Below are 10,977 nucleotides of genomic sequence, written 5' to 3'. Positions count from 1 at the left end.
TCACAAAGCTCCACTAAGAGCAAGCTACAGATACAAAGTTGAAAATGGCATAAATCTTACAAAAATCAACGAACCAAAACATTGCCCCTTCATGCACATCTACCCATTGTAGTAGTGACATTGCGCAAGTTTCGTGAAAATCTGATGATTAGTTTAGGAGGAGTTGCGTTCACAAGAAATGAACGTACGGACGGACGGACGAAGAAGATGACACCAATATACGACAGCCTCCTGCGGCATATAAAAACAATATAACAACTAGTCGAACAAGAAATATGTATGATTTAATTTGAAAATTGTTACTTCAATATCCATCTGCTACTGTAATATACATATATTAATTCTCATATCAAACAAACAGCATTATACAGGTACTAAATATTACAGATGATGCAGATACATACATACTTACTTTGGGTAGTGAAAACAAAATAAGAATAATTATGAAAATGTGAATTATTTAAAAACAAGAGAAAACAAGATTACAGTATAAAACAGTATATGATAACAATCTATCTAACCGATAACAACATAGTTTCAACATGGTATAATGACTTGCTTCACTGAATTTATATATCACACTCATACGTGCACCAGTAACTAAAGAATTGAGTGTATACCAAGGACCTTCAATGAGTTTTCATTTCATACGAGAGTTTATAATACAAAGTTCCCATATGAAACAAGCTTATAGTTAGTGCTTAATACTGTATGAAGTTTTAATCAAGTTTGTCATCCCTAATCAACAAACTAAAACACTGACATCAGAAAGGACCTGGCTTTGTGTCTGACCTTTAGGGGTAAAGTTGACCATTCTAGTTACATTGTCAGTATATATGAAAAGATGTAAATTTTGACCTTGACCTTTTGACACAGTGACCTTGAACACTGATCTGTTGACCACTAATGTTATTTTGACAAATTTTGCTTCCTGCATCTTTGATATAGGGCCCTAAAAATGGTGATAAATGTCTATTGTAGTACATGACCTTCACAGCCTTCATAGTTGACCTTTTGACCCCTAAATCTATCCCACTCTAAATATGTTCTGATTGTATCAGATTGCATCCAGTTTAAATACAATCAGTCAACCCTATCTCAAGTTATCATCTGCAAGCCAAAATATGACAATAAAAGTCAATTTTTAGTAACAGTGACCTTCCTAGTTAACCTTTTCCCACAATTTATGAAGTTTAAACCAAATCTGTCAATCTTTTTCAGAAATTATTATCTGAAAACCAAAATTTGATGAAAAAATAGGTTTTTTTTAGCATCAGTAACCTTCAAAGCTTACCTTTCGACCCCTAACTCAATCCCACTCTGTATTACCTCATAAGCTGACATTATATGAAGTCACAACCAAATTCATCAATCCTTTCTGAAGTTATCATTTGGAAACCAAAAATTTGACATCAAATATCTATTGTTAGCAATAGTGACCTTTGCAGTTGACCTTTAAACCCCAAACTCAATCCCACACTGTATTACCTCATAACCTAACACCAAATGGTTTCATTAAATTCTATCCATCTTTTCTCAAGTTATCGTCTGGAAACCAACATCCGTCCGTCCCGGACGGACACAGAGAGACACTATTGTCACCTCCAGTTTCACCAGCAGGGGACCAATAAAAACAAACTTAAGATCACATGATTCAAGAGAAGTTTCATTTTGACAGATCTGAAACAAAATGTGGAGGACACAATCAAACAGATTCAGCGTCTTTGATGTGGCATTATCAACTCATGATGTAACACCATATTATCACATCACAATGATCAAAGATCAAATATCTGAATACATAAATATGCAACTGAGACTTGGGAAATCCTATTTCACAAATTCACAAAATCACTATTGGGTTGAATAAGTAAGGTTAAATCTTGTCACAACTGTGTTGGACATAGGTGTGTTGTAACAACAATTACACAAAATGTATTGACTAGTCTAGGTTTAATCAACAGAATTGTGATGTCACAACTGAAACAATATTCAATACTCATCACTGTCTGTTTGGAGGGTGATAAAGAACTTGAGGCCCTTCATGCTGAAACTTACTAAGATTTAATGCCCGAGACAAAATCAAGACTTGATACTGCTTTTTAAGCTGATGAAAGGATTTGATGCCTGTCACATTGGAAGCAAATGTAGAATTTGATGTCAGTCACTCTCAAATCTGACCATAAGATTTGAAGCGTGTCACTCCAAAAGGTGACTATAACATCTGATGCCTCTCACTCTTGGCTCTGATATATCCTGATGCCAATCACTGAGGGGGCTGATGTTGATGTATGTGTGGATATGGAGCTTGAACAACTATCGTCTTGGCAATCACATCGTAAGCTGCTCGACTATGTCGAAAAAAGAAAACGGTAAAACAGGCCGGAAATAAAAAGGCCATTGTAAAATTCTTTATAGTAGATCTCACCAAGGCACTGAAATAAAAAACAAACATACATAAGAACATCTGGCTTAAATCCATTTCAAGCCTTATCGAAAAAGTAGCGTTTTGAAGCAAAATTATTGACTAATTTTCCCATTCAGGGCCCTGCCACCATACCTTCAGGGGTCAAATCAACTTTTAGAATTTAAGAAATGATAAACCATCTGAAATAATGTTTTAGATCAAATTTGATGGAAATCTACCCACACATTAAGAAGTTGTAGCATTTTAGAGCAAAATATTGGCTAACTTCCCCTTTGGTTAGTTTCAGTTAGTTTATTATACCTGACCATGCCAACGTTCTGTGCTGGGACAACAATCACACGGCCATTCCTAAAATGAGCTGGTACAATAACTTCCTCACACGATACCACCTTTAGACCAAGAATTCTTTTTCCTGGAGTAGCGCCTCCAACGGATCCATAACCTTGCCGTATGCACAGCGTCTACATAGAGAACCACAACAATTGACATAATGGCAGATTTGTGATAAGTGACTGTTGAGATTACAACAGATCAGGTTGGATAATAGTACACCATATTAAAAAAAAACCAGATATGTCATTACGACATGAATGCCCCTCCGGGAACAAAATTGAAATGTAAACTGTTTGACTAAAACCCTTGTCATGACTAACACCCTGATCATGACTAAAACCCTTGTCATGACTAACACCCTTATCATGACTAAAACCCTTGTCATGACTTACACCCTTATCATGACTAAAACCCTTGTCATGACTTACACCCTTATCATGACTAAAACCCTTGTCATGACTAACACCCTTATCATAACTAAAACCTTTGTCATGACTAACACCCTGATCATGACTAAAACCCTTGTCATGACCAACACCCTTATCATGACTAAAACCCTTGTCATGACTAACACCCTTATGACTAAAACCCTTGTCATGACCAACACCCTTATCATGACTAAAACCCTTGTCATGACCAACACCCTTATCATGACTAAAACCCTTGTCATGACTAACACCCTTATCATGACTAAAACCCTTGTCATGACTAACACCCTTATCATGACTAAAACCCTTGTCATGACTAACACCCTTATCATGACTAAAACCCTTGTCATGACTAACACCCTTATCATGACTAAAACCCTTGTCATGACTTACACCCTTATCATGACTAAAACCCTTGTCATGACTAACACCCTTATCATGACTAAAACCCTTGTCATGACTTACACCCTTATCATGACTAAAACCCTTGTCATGACTAACACCCTTATCATGACTAAAACCTTTGTCATGACTAACTCCCTTATCATGACTAAAACCCTTGTCATGACTAACACCCTTATCATGACTAAAACCCTTGTCATGACTAACACCCTTATCATGACTAAAACCCTTGTCATGACTAACACCCTTATTATGTCTAAAATCCTTGTCATGACTAACACTCTTATCATGACTAAAACCCTTGTCATGACTAACACCCTTATCATGACTAAAACCCTTGTCATGACTAACACCCTTATCATGACTAAAACCCTTGTCATGACTTACACCCTTGTCATGACTAAAACCCTTGTCATGACTAAAACCCTTGTCATGACTAACACACTTGTCATGACTAAAACCTTTGTCATGACTAACACCCTTATCATGACTAAAACCTTTGTCATGACTAACACCCTTATCATGACAAAAACCCTTGACTAAAACCCTTGTCATGACTAACACCCTTATCATGACTAAAACCTTTGTCATGACTTACACCCTTATCATGACTAAAACCCTTGTCATGACTAACACCCTTATGACTAAAACCCTTGTCATGACCAACACCCTTATCATGACTAAAACCCTTGTCATGACCAACACCCTTATCATGACTAAAACCCTTGTCATGACTAACACCCTTATCATGACTAAAACCCTTGTCATGACTAACACCCTTATCATGACTAACACCCTTATCATGACTAAAACCCTTGTCATGACTAACACCCTTATCATGACTAAAACCCTTGTCATGACTTACACCCTTATCATGACTAAAACCCTTGTCATGACTAACAACCTTATCATGACTAAAACCCTTGTCATGACTAACACCCTTATCATGACTAAAACCCTTGTCATGACTAACACCTAAAACCCTTGTCATGACTAACACCCTCATGACTAAAACCTTTGTCATGACTAACAACCATATCATGACTTAAACCCTTGTCATGAAGAACACCCTTATCATGACTAAAACCCTTGTCATGACTAACACCCTTATCATGACTAAAACCCTTGTCATGACTAACACCCTTATCATGACTAAAACCCTTGTCATGACTAACACCCTTATCATGACTAAAACCCTTGTCATGACTAACACCCTTATCATGACTAAAACCCTTGTCATGACTAACACCCTTATCATGACTAAAACCCTTGTCATGACTAACACCTTTATCAAGACTAAAACCCTTGTCATGACTAACACCCTGATCATGACTAAAACCCTTGTCATGACTAACACCCTTATCATGACTAAAACCCTTGTCATGACTAACACCCTTATCATGACTAAAACCCTTGTCATGACTAACACCCTTATCATGACTAAAACCTTTGTCATGACTAACACCCTTATCATGACTAAAACCCTTGTCATGACTAACACCCTTATCATGACTAAAACCCTTGTCATGACTAACACCCTGCACCCTTATCATGACTAAAACCCTTGTCAACTAACCCCTTATCATGACTAAAACCCTTGTCATGACTAACACCCTTATCATGACTAAAACCCCCTTATCATGACTAAAACCCTTGTCATGACTAACACCCTGATCATGACTAAAACCCTTGTCGTAACTTACACCCTTATCATGACTAAAACCCTTGACCCCTTATCATGACTAAAACCCTTGTCATGACTAACACCCTGATCATGACTAAAACCCTTGTCATGACTTACACCCTTGTCATGACTAAAACCCTTGTCATGACTAACACCCTTGTCATGACTAAAACCCTTGTCATGACTAACACCCTTATCATGACTAAAACCCTTGTCATGACTAACACCCTGATCATGACTGAAACCCTTGTCATGACTAACACCCTCATGACTAAAACCTTTGTCATGACTAACACCCTTATCATGACTAAAACCCTTGTCATGACTAACACCCTTATCATGACTAAAACCCTTGTCATGACTAACACCCTTATCATGACTAAAACCCTTGTCATGACTTACACCCTTATCATGACTAAAACCCTTGTCATGACTAACACCCTGATCATGACTAAAACCCTTGTCATGACTAACACCCTTATCATGACTTAAACCCTTGTCATGACTAACATCCTTATCATGAATTAAACCCTTGTCATGACTTACACCCTTATCATGACTATGACTAACACCCTCATGACTAAAACCCTTGTCATGACTTACACCCTTATCATGACTAAAACCCTTGTCATGACTTACACCCTTGTCATGACTAAAACCCTTGTCATGACTAACACCCTTATCATGACTAAAACCCTTGTCAAACACCCTTATCATGACTAACACCTTTGTCATGACTAACACCCTTATCATGACTAAAACCCTTGTCATGACTAACACCCTTATCATGACTAAAACCCTTGTCATGACTAACACCCTTATCATGACTAAAACCCTTGTCATGACTAACACCCTGATCATGACTAAAACCCTTGTCATGACTAACACCCTTATCATGACTAAAACCCTTGTCATGACTAAAACCATTGACATAATTAACACCCTTATAATGACAAAAACCTTTGTCATGACAAAAACCATTGACATAATTAACACCCTTATAATGACAAAAACCTTTGTCATGACTAACACCCTTATAATGACAAAAACCTTTGTCATGACTTACACCCTTAAAACATGACTAAAACCATTGACATAAAACCCCCTTGTCATGACTAACACACTTGTCATGACTAAAACCTTTGTCATGACTAACACCCTTATCATGACTAAAACCTTTGTCATGACTAACACCCTTATAATGACAAAAACCATTGACATAATTAACACCCTTATAATGACAAAAACCTTTGTCATGACTAACACCCTTATAATGACAAAAACCTTTGTCATGACTTACACCCTTATAATGACAAAAACCTTTGTCATGACTAACACCCTTATAATGACAAAAACCTTTGTCATGACTTACACCCTTATCATGACAAAAACCTTTGTCATGACTTACACCCTTATCATGACTAAAACCCTTGTCATGACTTACACCCTTATCATGACAAAAACCTTTGTCATGACTAACACACTTGACATGATTAACATCCTTTGACTAATGAGGATACATAACACAAGAGTAACAAAGTATAGGACATACCTCGAAAAGTGTGATAAAGACACGATTTACAATTTCTAGCGCAATTATTTCTGATGTGAAATTCAGGGCTTCGTCCAAATCCACTTTTGCAAAATCCAGCACAGGCACCAGATCTAGATGCACATCTAGTATATTGTTGTCATCTCGTCTACAAAACAGTTGACCTAGTTTACATTAAATGATATACATAAACAACACCTGCAGAATTTGAAATGTTAGAGTCTAGATCAAAGAACTTCTTAAAATGTGTCATTTTATTAAATATAATGACAATTCCATGTATGGCAAAATAAACGCAACAAATTAATTCCAATTGCAATAGAGTTAGTCTGAACAGAAAGCCTTTACTTCAGATTGATATTCAGGTAGGTCTACTACTGATAAATACTGGTGATATAAAAACAGACTGGACTATGGCATGATCACTATTTTTTTGTTGTTTGTACGCAAAATACAGCTTTCCAATTTGCTGATATTTTCTTTTTATTTCTAAACAAAAAAAAAAAAACAAAAACATTTTGATAGGAATATTTCTTAGTTTCATGCTGGTATGAAAGAACAACCTTTTCTGCAAAAATGTTTTTCTTTCAGCCATTTTTCCAGCACGAAACTAAAAATCTTTCCAATCAAAGCTTAAGTAAAGAATTACATTTTCATGTATGTCAACAGACTGTTCCCAATTTATCAACTGTAACTACAACCAACTCTCTTAAACACTTTTTTTTACTAAAACCATTCAATGATAACACAGTAAGGTAAATTTTAACAATCCAAATTTTGCATTTTCTAAAACAAACAACTTGTTTCTTATTTTAGAGAGAACATAAGGTACATGCACTGCGTCTGTCTCATTAAATAAGCATTTACAGGTATCCCATTGGTTTCAATATGATCATCTACAGCATACAAGTATCCCACTTGTCTTTGTATTATAACCTACAACATTACATTACACTTACAAATATCCCATCTGCCTCAGTATAATCACTGTGACAATTATCTTCATATAAAAAAGCACAGCGAAATCCACCAATTCTGCCAGGACTCTTTTCCATAGAGATGGGATTGTGTACTCTGTTCCTGAAGAATCAATGATTTCATCATTACATCATAAAGTTCATGTCTCTCATATACTATATTATACATAGTTACATATTTCTTCATCTTAAAAAAGATTGTCTTTCAATAATATTCTTTATTAACAGAGCATTGTTACATGTTAAAAGCGCGAAATCATGGCTTAACAAAAATCCATATTTTAAGTAACATGTTCGTTCTCCTTACATCTCTGAAATCTAGACAGGTTAGTATATAAATGGTACATGAATAACATGGTTTTTTTTTCTCTAGACAAGGCCACATTCCAAGCCTATTCTTTTTATCGACAATTGCAAAGCCAAAAAATGCCGTTAGAGCAACATCCTTGCAGCTACCGAGAGCAAAGTGCTTGAAAACAACATCAAGTTGCGACATACGATGTGTGAAATTGCGAGAAAATAGTGCTTTGGGTTCTTTTTTACGTGTCACACCTACCCCGAATGATATTAACATTTGTTGTCGGTCTCGCCCGACCTTCAAAAGTGGGCGGGGTCTGGCTACTTAGCCCGGCCCCGGGTGTCTGTGCTCGAGGGACACCTGTCATTAGTGGGTTTTTCATTCCCCCGACGTTTGGTTGCGAGCTTGTTAACGGACTAACAGGGGACATACAATTCATCATTTGGTAAGGAAACGCGGATGGCGTCGATCTAAGAAGACTCCAAATTCTATACTGATACAGCCATGGTTGAAGAGCTCTTGCATATTCCTGTGCGTTTTTGTACTCTGGCATTGTCGTATCATTAACTTCTGATGAAAACATGTTCCCTTGAGTGTCTGGAATCGTTTTATCCCATCTTGACCCACCAGTGATAAGTGGACGTGGTAAATCGAGTCTGTGTTTCTCTTGACTCTCTGGTCTGTTTTCGTGTGACGCCATACTGGAAAATGTTGTTCCGGTAAGCTCGATTTGTCGGGTCGTTGAAACACTCAGTCGTCTGTCAGCAGAGCGACACGTACTTGATAAAGTGGAAAGCACATTGTTATTATCGACATATAATTGATTGCAAAAAACAATAATACAAAGAATTAAAATATTTCCCTTTTCCAAAACTAATTTATTCAGAAATTATTTTGTATAGTCGTAGATAAGAATCATTAAGATGCGTCAAATGAAGCAATGCGGACATCAACAACCATGAACACGAGAAACAAGCATTACCCTAAATCGAACACGCTTCTTGTCACCATGCTTTCTAATTCTAGGTCTACTTCCTCTTAAATAGAAAGTACGAAAAGTACATGTGTAGACTAGCTAGCTACCAAGACTCTCTTGACTTATAAAACAACGACAAGCGACAGTGGCATCGTTATCAGAGTGGAAGGTAACGTAAATTATTTTTACTCAATTGATCTTGATCAATGAATTACGAAAAAAACAACACGTGAATGTAAGCCGAAGTCAGTGGGCTTGACCATGAAGGCGCCTTACCCTATGATTACTAAAGAAACTAATTTGTATCAGGTGTAAAATTTTCGAAGTCATGTCTCAGTTTTCCTAATTCAGATAGATCGATGGAGCAATTATAGGTATTTTAGCGAAGATGCTGAAACCATAAAGCTAAAGCAGCTAGGCCGCGTTTACACGCAGTATGCCGACAGGAGAAAAGTCAGCTTAATAAAACTCACATCGCATTGATATTCTGACCACGTCGATCTGTATTCAAATGAGTAGATATCAAAATGTGGCCTGTTACGACGATCCTCAGCGAAGGTTGAATAGCCCATTTCAGTAGTGTCTAGACATTGATACATGTGTTAGTGTTATTTGATTCTGGTTTATCTGTCAATACTGTACTAGAGTTAGTGAAAAAGTAATCCTATCTTGGCAACAGTAGTGACAACATTTTTAAATAGGAAAATATAACAAACCTTTTGGATCAACAGAATTGATTGGATTAGACCCATGATTCCCTTAACATATTGCTGGTATATATGTAACCCTGGTAAAATACTAGCCACAATATACCACTCGGCTAGGGAGACTTCTCTTTAGCTTGATTGGTTGAGCGTCAGACTAGTAAGCCAGGGGTCCTGGGTTCGATTCCTATCAAACATTGAAATAAATAATGACCTTTGGAATATCTATATTAAATATGATTAACTTCCCAAAATGTATAAAGTCACTGTGGCTATGCTGTATCACTATTCCATGTATAGTGGGTTTTACATAAGTGTTAATGTAATTTGGAACTTACTACCCTGTATTTTTTTTTTTTTTTTAATTACAGCTACCTGTCACCATATGGTATAATGAAGTTGCCGATAATTTGATAAAAAAATTGCTTTCAAGTAAACCTATTGCTATCGAGAGCAAAACTACTACTGTGGTACAAACATTTGTAGATTATATGATGTAACTTGAGGTTTTTTAATGTAAAACCAATTTTCATGATGTAATACTTACCATAACTTTAGTATGCAAATACAGTACCTACACCCATCTTTGTATCCCAACAACAAAAGATTCAAAAGAAAAACAATCCCGCCCTCCCTACGATCCATGAGCCATCACGGCAGGAACGCAGAGTGATCTCCCTTCTTCTAATAACCTTTATGGCGTAAACCCCACAGAGGGGCAGCCAGGCAGATAAGGAAGAGGGGAGGATAGGGTGGGACTCCATAAAGTTATGGTAAGTATTACATCATGAAAATTGGTTTTACATTAAAAAACCTCAATTTCATTTCAGTAATAATTACCATAACTTTAGTATGCAAATTCGTCTTACCGTAGTGGTGACTAGAAGCCAGGCAGCCCCTTCAGCACAACCAAAGTAGTAGGGAGGGAGAACAGAGTGCTAAAGTGAAGGAAGGGACCTCTCTGTGAAAGAGCAGGTGTACCCACATGCCGCCGTACGGAAAGACATGGCCCGGGGCTAACGAGGAGGCCCAGCCACTGACTATGCCACCACCAAAGGTCCCAATGAATACAGGCCTTCTGAGTGGGAAGCTAGGGATCACAGATAAAAATCTGTGAAGGTATCCCTGCCCTGCCAGAATACTGCAGACATGACCTCCTGAAAGGAGGACTCATTGAGAGAAGGGCCCAGGATGA

At 37.2% G+C, this 10,977-nt stretch overlaps 1 protein-coding gene across 1 annotated transcript; it reads right to left on the bottom strand.

The window, feature by feature from the left end:
- Nucleotides 1-265: 265 nt before the first annotated feature.
- Nucleotides 266-8,802, bottom strand: LOC132545291 (protein FAM8A1-like). The gene is made up of 5 exons (XM_060208963.1): nucleotides 8,361-8,802; nucleotides 7,787-7,907; nucleotides 6,828-6,975; nucleotides 2,729-2,889; nucleotides 266-2,435 (listed from the first exon to the last, which is right to left on the bottom strand). Exons 1-5 carry the CDS (start codon nucleotides 8,800-8,802, stop codon nucleotides 2,267-2,269), a joined length of 1,041 nt encoding a protein of 346 aa, XP_060064946.1. The 3' UTR covers nucleotides 266-2,266.
- Nucleotides 8,803-10,977: the final 2,175 nt, after the last annotated feature.

This window comes from Ylistrum balloti, unplaced genomic scaffold (assembly GCF_031769215.1).
Source record: "Ylistrum balloti isolate Yb309-2 unplaced genomic scaffold, AGI_CSIRO_Ybal_v1 Utg369840, whole genome shotgun sequence".
NCBI classification, from domain to species: Eukaryota; Metazoa; Mollusca; class Bivalvia; order Pectinida; family Pectinidae; genus Ylistrum; species Ylistrum balloti.
Note: the sequence above shows the minus strand (reverse complement) of the source record. Positions and strands in the feature narration are given on the sequence as shown.